General features: G+C 40.8%; 1 protein-coding gene across 2 annotated transcripts in view; it reads right to left on the bottom strand.

The window, feature by feature from the left end:
- Positions 1–691, bottom strand: part of RanBPM (Ran-binding protein M) — a 250,198-nt gene extending 249,507 nt beyond the window's left edge. Inside the window, exon 1 of one of the 2 annotated variants that reach the window (XM_067140189.2) lies at positions 340–691. In XM_067140189.2, coding sequence (XP_066996290.1) covers positions 340–532 — 193 coding nt within the window. In that variant the 5' untranslated portion in view covers positions 533–691. The remainder of the gene's footprint in view (positions 1–339) is intronic. The other variant, XM_067140190.2, reaches the window with a different exon arrangement.
- Between the last annotated feature and the right edge of the window lie 16,425 nt (positions 692–17,116).

Below are 17,116 nucleotides of genomic sequence, written 5' to 3'. Positions count from 1 at the left end.
ATATTCGAAATCAATGCGAGTGAATCATTTAGTCCCTTCAGATTAAAAATATAATAAAAGGGGTGGTAAAAACTTCGCTACGCATTTCTATATTCGAGGCCAATGCAGAGGTCCTACACTTACGTCATGACACAAGCAGATCAGCTGATTCCTTTGTTTGGAGACCTTGGCCAGTGCCTATGGTCGATGACACTGCCTTACGGAGTAATTAACAAACACACTCCGTCCACTCGCAAAAAATATGTTATGACTTGTCCCACGGATATTAAGCACCTCTACAAACTGAAGTGAATCTTTTATAAATCCATAACCACAATCGACTACCTTGGCACTACTTACCTTTATAGTGAACTCGTAGGTTACTCTGCGATAATCCAATATAGTTGTATTTATCTTTGGGACTCCACGCTCTCGGTAATGGAGTTTCATCTTCATTTACCATGGGATGTAACAATTTCAAACGATCCACTGCAGGACTCTGACTTCCCCCTTGAGTTTCCATTGCACTCCGACCATGGCAGACGGCAGCCATTTTAGCTAGCCCAAGTTTCCAATGTGTACGTCACTGTTTTGGTTCAATACCTCCACATTAGATGGCACACTCAAAATTGTTTACGCTACCGCCCAGAAGATAGCATCGGAGAGTCAGCAAGTGCTCTACAACGGCTCTACATTAGACGGCACACTCAAAACTGTTAACGCTACTGACCGGAAGATAGCATTGGAGAGGGAAAGTCAACAACTCCTTTTTCGTTATCATCAACAAAATCGCAAAGCACGAAAGGAATGAATTGAAACACTAACAACATAAGTCTCATGAGTATTCCATGGTATTTGCTTCTCGTTCGTTATTTGTCTCCCTATTTTCTTAAGGAAGTAACTCCGTTCGCAGACTATGTTGTACGCTTTAAAAATTTGAAACGAAGTAAAAATTAGTGTTTTATTTTTAATGGTCGATAGTATAGATTACTGGAATCACACCCTAGTTCGTGAACCACGGGGTACGGCTAAACGGCCACGAAGCGGTGTGGACAAGACGGCTGCGATCGCCGCGACATCTTCTGGTGAACATTCTTGTCTACAGCTACGTAAAGGCGAAACGGGGCGTGTCTTTGAACAGCTGTGTTCTAACGCTGTACGTATAAAACTCAACGTGATAAAGACGTGTTATCACATATTTCCTTACTTTGTACCAAAAAGTAGGTCTAAATTATGTATGGTATTCAAATTTTATAAAAATCATGTTCGCAACACTTGATTGTACAAAATATATTGTTTAGGCCTACACATTACTTTTAATTAGTGCACATAATTTGTATGAGAGGAGGAAATTAGGATAAATGGGATACAACTAATTTTACTTAATTTGTACCAGTAGAGTATTTTAACTTGACAGTCATATTTGTCTATTTTAATCTTAATGTCAAGTAAAAATTGTATTGTTTTAGGACCATTCGACTGAATTGTACAATCTACGTTTATGGCTGATGACAACGAACAGGGTCGGAACTCGTACCAAATAAATATGAAACTATAATGTAATACTGCATTGCAAATGTATGTTGTATTGAATAGGGGGAATCGTAAATTTTACTTAAATATATAAGGAATTTCTAATAAATAGTAAAATGGATAGTGAACAGTTTCATGATCTCCTCAATAAGTTCACCGAACTCTCATCCAAACAGGACGAAATCAAGAGCGAACTGAAACTGGAATTAAATGAACTTAAGGGTGGACAAGGTAAATTAGAACAGGAAATGCGCTCTCTCGAAGGAAAATTAAAGATTGACATTATGCAGGACGTAGATAGATAGATAGATAGATAGATAGATAGATAGATAGATAGATAGATAGATAGATAGATAGATAGATAATGCCTTTATTGGTGGTGAAGTTAGGGCTCAAGGCTCCCTCTTACACACAACCACTAGATGAGTATACATTTACATAACTCATAATTTCGAATAATAATTGTACCGGGCGGTACACCTCTACACCGTTTATTTAAAAGTTGCGCCAGTTGAAACTCCTCTTCTGGAGGAAGGTTGAACTTTATCTACTCTATTAATTCTCTACCTTCTCAGAAGATGTCACCACGTGGAAAATTTTGAGTTTTTGAACTGTGTCACTTTTGATGTGTTTTTGTCTCGCTTGAAGTAAGAAGTGTGATCTTTCTCTTCTAGAGGACACTACTGAAGATCAACAATAGCGCACCCTAGTGCGGAGTCAAAGAACTATTTTGTTGGAGAAATTTTTATTTCAAAAGTTTGTTTCTTGTTAAATTTCTTTCTGTTATTGTTTAAGTTGGCTGTATACCCCTCTTTTTCCCCTTGTTTTAGATTTATCCAATCCCGAATTTCTTTTAGTAATTTCTGACCAATCTGGTGTATCTTCCCCCAACGTGTATCTGTTGCGGGGTCCTATCCAATAAAAACATTGTGGGCGGGTGTTTTCATTCCCCTAACGCCTAGAAACTTCCGCGAGAGTATATAAACTGCTGATTTTAGGGTCTCCGAGCCACTTCTGTTCCATCTTTCAGTGTATTAAGTACATAGCAGGAGGCGGGAAGCGCCTCTTTCCTCGGCGGCGGTCAACAATAAGGTAATGGCCGATTAATAAATTCTTTCTTTTCTTGCTCAGCAGTTTAACTTTCGGGGCGGGTTCTAAGCGTTCAACCATGTAACCTTTTCCTAAAATGTAAAAACAACTGGTATCTATTCTATTTTAAAACGACATATCGGGATAGAGAGTGCTTAACCCTCTCGAGCTCCCACTCACATCGTCTTGAGGTGAACTTATTCTCTCAACCAATTCTTCCGTAATGTAATGTAAATTGCTATTAAGTCACCTCTGTAGTATGGGATTAGCCCTTGTAATAACGGCCTAGTGCCAAAGTAGGTTTTAAAATCAAAGTGTATTAGGAGTGCAAGTTCGCCTCCTCTCAAATTGTTTTAGAGGTCATTCAATTAACCTGCTTTTCATTTAATAGACCTCAGTAGATTGGGTATTTTACCCCTGTGTTTATGTCCGTTGAGGACAACTTGAAGGTGGAGTTTGGTGTGGCCTAGGAGAGGCTTAAATTAAAGAGCGTGTGGCTCTTTTGGAAACGGAGTGTTGTATGCCTCGAGGAGGCTTTACTGTGTAATTTGGAGCAAGTGCTCCAGGGTTTGATTGGGGTCTTCTGCCCCTTTGTTAAAATTTGTATATCGGAAAGTTGGGCTAGTTGCTCAAAAATTGTGAACTCAGGGCTCGAAGCCCAAAACTCTGTAATCCCTGTAATTGTACATTTCAAATTGTGTTTCGGCTACTAAGTACTTGTTCTTTGTTATTACTTAATATTGAAAAGGAAATATAACCTTGTTAACTTTTACATTAACTTTGATTCCGTAGTTTGAGACCCATTCACGCCCGCACCTTCTTACACCTCTACCTACCACCAAAACACGGTAACAAGTGGTAGCAGAGCGTGGTTGAATGGGTCTCAATTTAGCCCCTTTTGACGGCGAGACATTGTTTTGATCCGAACTCTAACCATTTTCTCAGTTGCTGGCATTTTTGAGTTTTCCAAAATTGTTCTGTCATCATGCCCGGCCCTCGCGATGTTCTCCTCCTTAACTATTTGCGCAAAGAGGAGTTGATATATGAGTTAACTATCAGAAACGTTCAATCTGGAGGCACGGTTGCAATAGACACTAACAAGCTTAGAGAGTCCCTTGATTTGCCCATTTCCATCCCCAATTTGGGAGAGAAAGAAATTGACGACTCTCTTTCCACGATCACGGAGAATATTACTGGGCTAGCTTCCGTAGTTAGTTTTTTTGATGAAAATGATCCGTCTCCTAATCAAATTAAGCGTGTGCAAGGCAGGCTATATCATTTTTCGAATAGGGTTAACGATCTGTTGTCTCTAAAACTGAATGATGTTCAGAGGAAGGAAGCTAGTACGCTCCTGGAAAATATTTCCGAATTATCTAATAAGGTCACTCAATTGTTAACTGGGGAAGTTCCTCCCAAATCTGATCAACCCACCATAGTGAATCCAGGTAGTGAGGAAGCGCCTCCCAAGGGAGAAGTTAATAGGATAACCGTTGCTGCTCAAACTATCCCTGCCCCATTGGACAACGAATCTGAACGTCGTGCATCATTGAGTAACATCCGTTCTGAATTGACTTCCTTGCCATTGAAACCTTTACCTACTATGTCACCCGGGTTTAGCAGCTTGCCTCATCCATTGGCAATGTTGCTAAGAGGTATCGCTAAGTTTTCGGTCAACACCACCAGTGAAGTTATTTCTTTCTTAAGGTTTTTAGTTGAATTTCAGGATCATGCCCTCGTATTTTCGCTTTCCCCTTGTCAAATTTTACAAATAATCTATCCTTATGCTATTGGTGTTCTCTCAGATAAAATAGTAAGAGCCATAGCTGAACAGTCATCTATCGAAGATTTCCATGTACATCTGCTTGCAAATTTTATTCCTGCCCGCGCGAGGTCATCTCTTATTCAGAAATACTATTATCGGGTACAGCGCTTGGATGAAAACCTGGCAGACTTCATCCAAGATATTAAGTTTTATACTAGGGTGTTTGCTCTTCACTTCCCTGAGGATCAAATTGTACAAGCTATTGTGGAAGGCATTTCACCATCTTATAGGTCATACTTGTGTTTTGCGGCGTGCCCGCAAACTTTCTCTGAACTTGAAGCGTTGGCCGTCTCAGCGGAAGGAGTTAGATACGCCGATTCTTTGCGTGTAGCAAAAGAACCCCCGCCTTCTTTTAGTAATACTCGGCCTCCACCTCGCCGATCAGTTACCCCTCGTAAATGTTATGCTTGCGGGTCGCCTGACCATCTGCGCAATAAGTGTCCTCTGATCAAGTCCAGTAGGGCAAATAATGGAGCTGGTTCAGCACAAGGCTGTTTTAAATGTGGGGCCTTCTCACATATCGCCAAGAATTGCCCAAACTCAAATAGCACCCCCTCCTGCTCAACTTCTGGTGCAAATTCCACCTATGCCAATAATAAAAAGTGACTAGTGGCTTCGGCTGAGTCGACTAATCCATCTTCCCGAGACTCAGCCCCTAGTAAACAGATTGTAAATGCAGAGAACGATCAGCCTTCAAGTTCATCTTTTGAATGCCCTAAAGAATGTCTTAGGATTGCGGCGGATACCCCCGCACCTGTTCCTTTCCTTAAGATTGAGGTAAATAACGAGCCTATAACAGCTCTCTTAGATTCAGGTAGTGTTTGTTCGATTATTGCGGCCGAATGGTATTCTAAATTGAAAACGGTTTGTAAACTTCCTGACTATGTCTCTTCTCCTGTTCAATACGTTTCGGCTAATTCATCTCCATTAGAAATTCTAGGTTCCTTACTGGTCAAAATTCGTGTTTTTAAGTTTACATGGAAAGTTAAATTGTTTGTGGCCAAGCAATTGTCTTGCCCCATTATATTGGGAGCTGACTTTATTTCTCACACTGGTCTTGTGCTCGATCTGCAGTCTAGGTCGTGCACATTCAAATTTGCTTCTAGTTGTAAAATCCCACTATTAAAGTGTAATTCTGTGTCATGTTCTTCTATGTCGCCTATCCAGGATGAGATGTTGTTAGACCTTAGACATCTACCTGAGAAGCAGGCTGATAGTATTCGCAAACTGTGTCAGTCGTTTCCCGAGGTGTTCTCTGATACTCTTGGTGTCACTGACCTTATTGAATACAAAATTGAGGTTACGGATTCGATTCCTGTCCGTTTTCCACCGTATAGGCTATCTCCACCTAAAATAAAGGCTCTGAAGGAAATCATCGATCAGATGTTGAAGGACGGTATTATTAGGCCCTCTAAGTCAGCGTATTCTTCGCCTATTTTTCTAGTACCGAAACCCCAAGGAGGTTTCAGGCCTGTCATTGATTACAGGGCTCTCAATCGGAAGGTGGTGTTACAATCTGTGCCCCTTCCCGACCTTCATTCTTGTTTTTCATGGTTTCGTAAGGCCAAGTTCTTCACCATCTTGGACTTAAATCAGGCCTATAATCAAATTCCCCTTGCCGAAGAGTCTAAACACCTTACAGCGTTTGCCACGGACTGGAATTTATACGAATACAACCGCGTGCCTTTCGGGCTCCCCACGGGGGCAGCTGTGCTCACTAGGCTACTAGATAGGGTCTTCTCCGACATCAAATTCGAGTACTTATATCACTACTTAGATGATGTCGTAGTATTTTCAGAGACTTTTGAAGAACACCTAGATCATCTGCGAGAAGTTCTCGATCGCCTTCGTAAGGCTGGGTTAACTGTTAAGTTGTCCAAGGTTGCCTTCGCTAAGCCCTCTATGTCTTTCCTAGGGCATATTGTGTCACCCGATGGTGTAGCAGTTGATCATTCTAGAACACAGGCCATCCGTGATTTTAAACCTCCCAAGGACATTAAAGGTATCGCCAGGTTCATTGGTATGGTGAATTTCTTCAGAAAGTTCATTCCTAACTTTGCTAATAGAGCGGCGCCCTTAAACCTTCTTCGTAGGAAAGGCATCAAATTCGAGTGGGGACCTTCTCAACAAGCCGCTTTTGAAGACCTTAAATTAGCTCTTTGTAATGCCCCTGTACTTGCTATGCCTGATTTCTCGAAGAAATTCATCGTCCAAACCGACGCGTCGTCGTCAGCAGTAGCTGCAGTCCTTCTTCAAGAGACTGAACTAGGGAGGCGACCCATCGCCTATGCGTCTAGGACATTGTCGGCTCAAGAAGCCAAGTATTCCATCTATGAGCTCGAAGGTTTGGCAGTCTTATTTGCCTTAGAAAAGTTCCGTCTCTATCTGGAACACGTTAAATTCGACCTGGAGACAGATAATCAAGCCTTAAGCTGGGTCTTAGGTAGGCCGCGTCGTACTGGTCCTATAGCCCGCTGGGCTATTCGTATTTCCGCCTTCCAGTTTGATGTTAGACATATCAGAGGTACCGAAAATGTTGTTGCTGATGGACTCAGCCGTATGTTTCATAACGACGTAGAGACCCACGAACCGGTCGACAGTTCATCACCTTCCGAGTCCATACTATCTGGTGTTAATGCCATCTTAACAGATGCTCCCATGCTTTTTAGGGATATTGAGAAATACCAACGTGAAGATCCGACGCTGGCTCCGATAATGGAAACCCTTTCTTCTGGGGAACATGCTGTCCCTTATGTTCTGAGGAATGGTGTTCTATGTTGCCCTTCGAGGCATGATAAGTTGATGAAAGTTGTTGTTCCAGCGGTTCTTGTACCCATGATCTTCAAATAGTATCATGAGACCCCATTGGGGGGGCATCTTGGAATCTTTAAAACTCGTGAAAAGTTTCGTGAAATGTTCATATGGAAAGGTATGGACGGTGAAATTCGGGAACTTGTAAAAGCTTGTAAATCTTGTTTGATCAGTAAACCCACCATGTCCACTAAAGTAGGCCTTTTGTCTTCTCATCAAGCGTCGCGCCCCATGGAACGCCTGTATATTGATTATGTGGGACCCTTCCCCCAGTCAAAGGGTAATGCCAACAAGTTCATCTTTGTGTGTGTAGATGGTTTTACAAGATTTTCCTGGTTATTTCCGACTGGCTGAACGGGTTAACCGTAATCTCAGGTCCGCACTTATTGCCTATCATCATGAAGATCATTCTAGGTGGGACACGTCCCTGCATTGGTTAGCTTTTGCTTTGAATTCGGCGGTTCATGAATCACACAAATTTACTCCAGCTTCTTTGATGTTTAAGTTCGTTCCCAACACGCCGCTCTCTAACCTCTGGTCTCTGAATGACATTCTGCCCGAGACAATAGATCCGGACAACATTAAAGATCTTTGGAAGAAGGCTAAAGCTAATCTTAAAGTATCTCATGAAAAGGTTAGGGAAAGGTATGATCGTGGACGGAGACCCACCACTTTGAAGGTAGGTGACCAGGTTATGGTCAAAAATTTTGTTCCCGCGGGCAAGCTTGCCCCCAGATTTCATGGGCCTTGTATCATTCTCGATTTTCTTACGCCGGTTACCTTATTGCTAAGTAATCCAGCCACCGAGAGGATATTTAGAGTTCACCTGTCCCAGGTGAAACCGGTGTAATTTCTGTGTTAACTTGCTTCATATTATTCTGAAAGAATATGAAGGTTATATTTTTTTTTTTTTTTGAGTTTCACTTTTAAGGCATTCTGCCCCTTCTATAATATTTTGGTTTTAGATGTAAGCCTTTTGTAAAACCCACCCCGATCCGTTAAACTGCCATCCTGTTCTTGCCACGGCCATTACCACGCTCCCGTCTCCTGCTCCACCTTACACTGTGGCTTCATAATAGTAAATGCCATGGATATCTACACGCCGCTGGCCCCTCAACCTCTCCACAAGCGTGTACCCTCAAAGAAGATGATAGTCCAACACAATTCTGCCGCCTAGCTTTAATGTTTCAGCGCCCCCGCAGCCGCGCAGCGCCGTGCAGCGACTGGGGAGGGGGATGGGCCCCCTCCTCTCCAGCGAGGACGACATGTGCACGGCGAGCCGGAGCTCTCCTCCCGGCCAAGGCTGACGTGCGGCGCACGACCTGCTACTTGCCCGCAGCCTGTATATGTTCACCGCGGGCGCGGCGTGCTTCAACACCTCTGCTCCCCTCATAGTGCGGGCGAGCGGTATCTCAGGGTACTTGAGGGGTCCGAGCGGCCTCCTTTTGGACGCAAGCTGCAACGGCCGGTCCGGCCATCCAACTTCATCAACATCAACTACATGGACAGTTACTATAAGAGATAACTACATTTGGGAATTCAACAGCAATATTTGGTGGACCGTGCAAAAAATTTTTCTTCACTTCTAAGTATTAAAAGTTTATCTTCAGAAATTCAAATTCTACAAACTTAAAGACTTTCATTCACCTGCAACAACAACATTTTGAAACTGAATTAAGAAATCTTGTAAATGCTTCTGCTATCTATTTTTGTATCAACATCATTACTTGGACTTTGTTTCAAACTGATTTCATGTGTCACCGCTGGAGGAACTTTTGGGGGGGGGGGGAGGTCTGTACCGGGCGGTACACCTCTACACCGTTTATTTAAAAGTTGCGCCAGTTGAAACTCCTCTTCTGGAGGAAGGTTGAACTTTATCTACTCTATTAATTCTCTACCTTCTCAGAAGATGTCACCACGTGGAAAATTTTGAGTTTTTGAACTGTGTCACTTTTGATGTGTTTTTGTCTCGCTTGAAGTAAGAAGTGTGATCTTTCTCTTCTAGAGGACACTACTGAAGATCAACAATAGCGCACCCTAGTGCGGAGTCAAAGAACTATTTTGTTGGAGAAATTTTTATTTCAAAAGTTTGTTTCTTGTTAAATTTCTTTCTGTTATTGTTTAAGTTGGCTGTATACCCCTCTTTTTCCCCTTGTTTTAGATTTATCCAATCCCGAATTTCTTTTAGTAATTTCTGACCAATCTGGTGTATCTTCCCCCAACGTGTATCTGTTGCGGGGTCCTATCCAATAAAAACATTGTGGGCGGGTGTTTTCATTCCCCTAACGCCTAGAAACTTCCGCGAGAGTATATAAACTGCTGATTTTAGGGTCTCCGAGCCACTTCTGTTCCATCTTTCAGTGTATTAAGTACATAGCAGGAGGCGGGAAGCGCCTCTTTCCTCGGCGGCGGTCAACAATAAGGTAATGGCCGATTAATAAATTCTTTCTTTTCTTGCTCAGCAGTTTAACTTTCGGGGCGGGTTCTAAGCGTTCAACCATGTAACCTTTTCCTAAAATGTAAAAACAACTGGTATCTATTCTATTTTAAAACGACATATCGGGATAGAGAGTGCTTAACCCTCTCGAGCTCCCACTCACATCGTCTTGAGGTGAACTTATTCTCTCAACCAATTCTTCCGTAATGTAATGTAAATTGCTATTAAGTCACCTCTGTAGTATGGGATTAGCCCTTGTAATAACGGCCTAGTGCCAAAGTAGGTTTTAAAATCAAAGTGTATTAGGAGTGCAAGTTCGCCTCCTCTCAAATTGTTTTAGAGGTCATTCAATTAACCTGCTTTTCATTTAATAGACCTCAGTAGATTGGGTATTTTACCCCTGTGTTTATGTCCGTTGAGGACAACTTGAAGGTGGAGTTTGGTGTGGCCTAGGAGAGGCTTAAATTAAAGAGCGTGTGGCTCTTTTGGAAACGGAGTGTTGTATGCCTCGAGGAGGCTTTACTGTGTAATTTGGAGCAAGTGCTCCAGGGTTTGATTGGGGTCTTCTGCCCCTTTGTTAAAATTTGTATATCGGAAAGTTGGGCTAGTTGCTCAAAAATTGTGAACTCAGGGCTCGAAGCCCAAAACTCTGTAATCCCTGTAATTGTACATTTCAAATTGTGTTTCGGCTACTAAGTACCTGTTCTTTGTTATTACTTAATATTGAAAAGGAAATATAACCTTGTTAACTTTTACATTAACTTTGATTCCGTAGTTTGAGACCCATTCACGCCCGCACCTTCTTACACCTCTACCTACCACCAAAACACGGTAACAACAACAACAATAATAATAATAATAATAATAATAATAATAATAATAATAATAATAATAATAATAATAATAATAATAATAATTCAGCTAGTCAGCGGGATCTACACAGCAAATGCTCGCGGCAAGCCACTTTAAACTTGCGATGAGATGGATTGTCTCTAATGTTCGCAGGTAGCGAATTCCATGACCTAGATACAGATAATATGAAGGAGCGATTGTACACAGCAGTGCGGTTTACAGGTATGGCAAGAGAGGAGTCAGATCTTGTATTGTGTTCATGATAGGACGAGAGATAAGAAAAAGATGAAGACAGATAGTCGGGTGCAGAAGTGATAGCATGTGAAGTTCACGGCGCTGATGCAATCGAAGCCACGACAGCTCCTTATAATAAGGTGATTTTTATGAGCATCATATCGCAAATTAAAGATATATCTTACGCAGCTGTTCAGGCTTCGGTCCAGTTTCTTATTACTGTCGCAGGTTATCTCAGTCAACACAGTGTCACAGTAGTCAAATATAGGTAGTATCAGAGAGCGAATTATTTGTACTTTAAGTCAAACAGAGAATACATTAGCGAACCGTTTCAGGGGATATAAGCATTTATGTAATTTATAAATGTGCTTATCACTTGTTGAGTCCAATTTAGGGTCTCAGTCATAATAATTCCTAAGTTAGACACTGAAGGACAGTAGAGTATGATTTTATTGTTTAAAATTATTGGGGGGATGTCCTTTTGCTTGAGGGAATATAGGTTTTTACTGGTACCGATAATAATAACTTGAGTCTTATTTGGGTTCATTATTAAACTGTTTTCATTTGCATAGTCACTAAGATGTTGAAGGTCGGAATTTATTTTAGTAATTGCTGTATCACTATCACTCGGTTTGAATGATAGTAAATCTGTACATCATCCGCCTACACTTGCAATTTGCAGAATTTAAGAGATTTTGATATATCATTAATTTGGATGATAAATAACAGTGGTCCGTGAACCGACCCCTGAGGGGCACCGAAGGTCTTACTTCGCCATCCTGAACTCAAATTTCCAACTGTCACACGTTGCCGGCAGTTTTCAAGGTAAGATGAAAATAAACGAAGTGATACACTATTAAAATTTAGCTCTCGAAGTTTTTGCAGTATTAACTGAGGATTGACAGTATCGAAGGCACTACTGAGATCTAATAATGTCAGTATAGTCACATCCCGTTGGTCCATTGCACGTCTGATATCATCTGTCACTCGTAGTAAAGCTGTCGCTGTGCTATGTCCTTTCCTGAAGCCGGATTGGAAGGGATGCACTAGCCATGCGTTTTATTCGGTGTGCTTTTTACCAATTGATGAGCACAAATTAGCACACTGGGGCGAAACGCTGGACGCCAGCAATGAATTCGCAATGTCCTACAATGGACCAATATATTGGTATTATAAATTTACTCATCCAGTACAAATATTTCAGGTTCCATGTGGGAATCAACATCTATATGACCACGGAGACTGTCAATCATCCACAGAAACACACTCTACATCAGCTTAGCACGATGTATAGACGATGATAGGTCAGCGGGGGGATTCTAAGACAAGGAGGTACACTCTTTTCCCCTTACCTCATGTGCGGCCGATTCTCGTGCAGAACATTCAGTAAGTATTTGGACTATACATAAAATAGAGGATTGCGCCGTTGTCTAGTAAATTCGCACATGCTTGCAGGCTGAACGCTTAAAGGCATAACAGTCTATAATGAAGATGTATGTATGTATGTATATATGTATGTATGTATGTATGTATGTATGTATGTATGTAGGTATGTATGCATTATCCCCGTTTCCCATAAAATATATGCTCTGGCTAGATTTGGGAGTCATGAGCGATCCGCAGTGTTGGACCGGTCGTGAGCTCAATTGTTTCAATAGGATACGAGAAGACTAAAATTTTTATTAAGGTGAAACAAATAAACAGCGACGTAGTTTGTCATTACCATATACTAGAGCATAAAATAACCAAACACACGTAAAATGCAATCCAGCTTTGTAAACAATAAAATAAATTCGAAGAAATCAGAGTTTGCATAACATTTAGCAAACAAATGTTCTACAACTACGATCGCTTTACACTTGTTACTGTTTTGATAAGATTTTTCTTCCTTTCACTCGATTTTTAATTATTATTTAAAAATTTAACAGTTATTTTGCACTCATTTTTTCTATATTGTCTTGTTTCCGCCGTTTAGTTATTTTTCTAGATCGAGATTGCTGTAACATTCAAAAAAAAGTCCCTAAATACACTTTATATTAAATTTTTCATTAATTTACCACATCTCAAAACTTTATATTAGTGAAGTTATATTTATTAATTTTATGTAAGAATGTGTTTCTCACTTTATCATTCGTAAACTTGTTCACTTTCAGTAAACCTTTCCTAAGATTTTTAAACTCTCTGAACTGACTTTAATTTTCTGAAAATTAATCATTTGAATATAATTCTTACCATGCTTGGTCAACTCTTCCTTCATGGTAAACTTAAAAGAATTCATTTAATTTAAACAAAATTTGAACCTTCTCTTCAATTAAAGTACTGTCACGATCTCGCCTTTTATTCGCACAAAAGAAAATCTGAATCTATGCAGAATTATTTTATCTACTTCATAAGAAATTATTGTTGACTGGGAATAGTTATGCAGAACAAGGAAATCACTGAAGATAGTGACTAAAACCTTACATGTAATCACAATACATGATTTCACAAGCAAATAAACTACTATTCACAAATATCTACAGCAAATATACACATCTACAACAATATGATTCACGTTATTTACAAATCCTTTTTATTACAATACCAATCATTTATGTTATTATTTCAGTTTAATTTAATTGGAGGGAACATAAGTACATTCGCACACAATACGTATCACATACAAAGAAAGACTACAACCACGTTATAGTGACTGTTACGTCGAACCCGAAAATCTACCCGATATAACGGAATTCGTCAGATAGTTACACAGGTGATGACTTTTATTATTTTTCACAAACTTAAAACTTTATTTACATCATTCTTTCCTGTACAAAACAAAACTGTTCTCCAAACCAAAGAGTACAAAATCTAGTGGGTGCATTCCATTTAGTCTCTGGATGTAACATACTTCCCACCTTTTGGTTTTCGTTGTTCCCCTGTTAACAGAAAACCCAAATGAACCAATAAAAGAATCTGACAATTTGAGAAAACTTGTAAAATCTTCTTAGGTACCAGGCATCTCCATTCTCCGTTGAGGAATTGATCAGTGATGGAGATATTTTTCTTCTCTCTTGTTTGATTATGTCATCATCCACGTTGACCTCTGATGTCGGCCATTCCCCTTCTGCCAACTTCAACCAGTGAGGACCCTCCCACCATTTGGAGTCTATAAGAACTTCTACGGAATAGCCTCGAGATGGAAGGTCAGCTGGATTCTGCTCCCCAGGAACATGCCTCCAGTCTTCTTGTCTCGTCAGATATCTAATCTTCTTCACCCGATTGTTCACAAATACTCCCCATGACTCATCTCTCTTGATCCAATACAATGCCGCTGAAGAGTCCGTCCACTAAAACACGGAGACGTTCAAGTGCAGACTTTCTCTGACCAAACATTGCTAGTCGACTACCAATACAACATGCCAGGAGTTCCAATCGCGGCATCGAAATTTCCTTCAGTGGTGAAACTCTTGTCTTTGCCATGATCAGCTGAACAGAAACAATCTCTTCAGTTCCGGTACAGCTTCGTATGAAGACAGCTGCAGCATAAGCACTCCGGCTGGCATCACAAAATGTATGTAAACTCCAGGTTTGTTCAGACCTGCTTACTACGAAATGTCTCGGTATTTTCACTTCAGAAAGTCGCCAAACTTCAGCTTCCCATTTTCTAATCTTCTTCTGTACATCCTCTGGCAATGGATCATCCCACCCCATCTTCGAATTCCAACTATCCTGAATGAGAAGTTTAGGGAATAAGGTCAGAGGACATGAAAAACCAATGGGATCAAAAATCCTCTGAGCAGATGACAAGATTTTTCTTCGTGTAATACATACAGTCTCATTTTGAGGCCTCACATCACAGTACAATACATCCTCTTCCTTGTCCCATAATAATCCAAGAACAGGAGAAATCTTCTCAAACGTATTGTCTTTTCCCCTTGAGGTGCATTCCCAGCCACGTAGTTCAAATCTGGCTCCTGAAAGTAGTTTCATAGATTTCTCAACAAATTGGGTCGTTTCCTCCTCTGAATCAAGGGATGTTACGCAGTTGTCAACATAGAATGAGCTTTTTAATAGTTGTGCTGTTTCTTGCAGTTCAGGAGGGCTGTTTTCTAAATGGAGATCAAGAACAGTGCCCAACAAGAATGGACTACACTTGAGCTCAAATACAACTCGTCGATGTCGGAATATCTTGAATTTTTTCTTGGAGGAATCCTCCCACCATAGGAATCTCAAGAAATCTCTGTCTGAAGGAGCAACAGAAATTTTCAGAAAGGCCCTTTTTATGTCCGAAATTACTCCAATTTCACGACGGTGAAACCTGATCAGAATAGGTGGAATTTGTTCCAGCAGATTTGGTCCTTTCTCCAGGCACTCATTCAGAGATGGACTTTCCTTCCCCCTGCAAGAAGTGCAATTGGACTAGACAAAAGAGTGACTGAATGGGTTGCTATATTTCTAGAAAATAGATCTCAGAGAGTTAGAGTAGGTGAAGCTTTGTCTGACCCTGTAATAGTTGAGAGGGGAGTTCCTCAGGGCAGTGTTATCGGACCTTTATGTTTTCTTATATATATAAATGATATGAGTAAAGGAGTGGAATCGGAGGTAAGGCTTTTTGCGGATGATGTTATTCTCTATAGAGTGATAAATAAGTTACAAGATTGTGAGCAACTGCAACGTGACCTCGAAAATATTGTGAGATGGACAGCAGGCAATGGTATGTTGATAAACGGGGCTAAAAGTCAGGTTGTGAGTTTTACAAATAGGAAAAGTCCTCTCAGTTTTAATTACTGCGTTGATGGGGTGAAAGTTCCTTTTGGGGATCATTGTAAGTATCTAGGTGTTAATATAAGGAAAGATCTTCACTGGGGTAATCACATAAATGGGATTGTAAATAAAGGGTACCGATCTCTGCACATGGTTATGAGGGTGTTTAGGGGTTGTAGTAAGGATGTAAAGGAGAGTGCATATAAGTCTCTGGTAAGACCCCATCTAGAGTATGGTTCCAGTGTATGGGACCCTCACCAGGATTACCTGATTCAAGAACTGGAAAAATCCAAAGAAAAGCAGCTCGATTTGTTCTGGGTGATTTCCGACAAAAGAGTAGCGTTACAAAAATGTTGCAATGTTTGGGTTGGGAAGAATTGAGAGAAAGAAGAAGAGCTGCTCGACTAAGTGGTATGTTCCGAGCTGTCAGCGGAGAGATGGCGTGGAATGACATTAGTAGACGAATAGGTTTGAATGGCGTCTATAAAAGTAGGAAAGATCACAATATGAAGATAAAGTTGGAATTCAAGAGGACAAACTGGGGCAAATATTCATTTATAGGAAGGGGAGTTAGGGATTGGAATAACTTACCAAGGGAGATGTTCAATAAATTTCCAATTTCTTTGAAATCATTTCGGAAAAGGCTAGGAAAGCAACAGATAGGGAATCTGCCACCTGGGCGACTGCCCTAAATGCAGATCAGTATTGATTGAAAAAAAATGAAAAAAGCATCAAATACGGGTCTTAACGGTGTTTTTGAATTTTCTTTGAATACACCTCTGTGAGGTAAATAGTGACTGACCTTTATTTTCAAGGTCTTGAAAGGGTACCTCTTCAATCACCCCTTCTTGAAGCCAATCCTGAAACACAACATTGTATTCCTGATACTTGATGCCACTCAACAGTTTATTAGTTGTCGTCCTGCACCTCTTCTCAGCAATTTCCAAATTGTCGCGGAGCTCCTCAGATACCTCATTCCATGGTAGATGGACTTCGTAACGGCCATCCTCGTCGACTGAGACAGCCTTCTTAAAATGATCCAAGGTAGCCATTTCTATTTCTTTCTTCGATGTCTTCTCAGCACGATCCCTAATTCCCAGGGTATCCAACTTCCATAAATCAGTGATTGCAGTGTTTAAAGTCAACATCGACGATACCACCATACTCGATGAGTCTGAGAGACTGTTCAGAGATAGCCTCCCCGTAACAACCCACCCAAGTCGAGTCTCAACAGCCACTGGTCTACATTCCATGTGTTTTATTCTTCCAGTGAGAAGTATTCCGTAGGTGTCCGCTCCTAAAAGAAGTTCAATTTCAGGCGTCCCTTCTCCAGAATCAGAGAGAAAGATTCTATTTTTTTCGAGTTCTTTCATCCAAGGACCATTTTGGATTCTAGGGACAGTACCACAAATAATCGGTTGATCCAATACAGGGATCTTACATGTGTACCTGCCATCTAAACTGCTTAACTGTATTTGATAATTAAAATGTAGACACTCTTTTGAATCAGTTCCTCCAAATAGAGCATGAATCATGTTTTGAGATCCCGACGGTTCCAGTCCGATGGCATCTACCAGTTTCTTTAATCGTTGTGATCCACTATCTATGAGTGC

The sequence above is a fragment of the Anabrus simplex genome, chromosome 2 (assembly GCF_040414725.1).
Source record: "Anabrus simplex isolate iqAnaSimp1 chromosome 2, ASM4041472v1, whole genome shotgun sequence".
Taxonomy (NCBI): domain Eukaryota; kingdom Metazoa; phylum Arthropoda; class Insecta; order Orthoptera; family Tettigoniidae; genus Anabrus; species Anabrus simplex.
The sequence above is the reverse complement of the archived record's forward strand: the minus strand, read 5'-3'. Positions and strand labels throughout refer to the sequence as shown.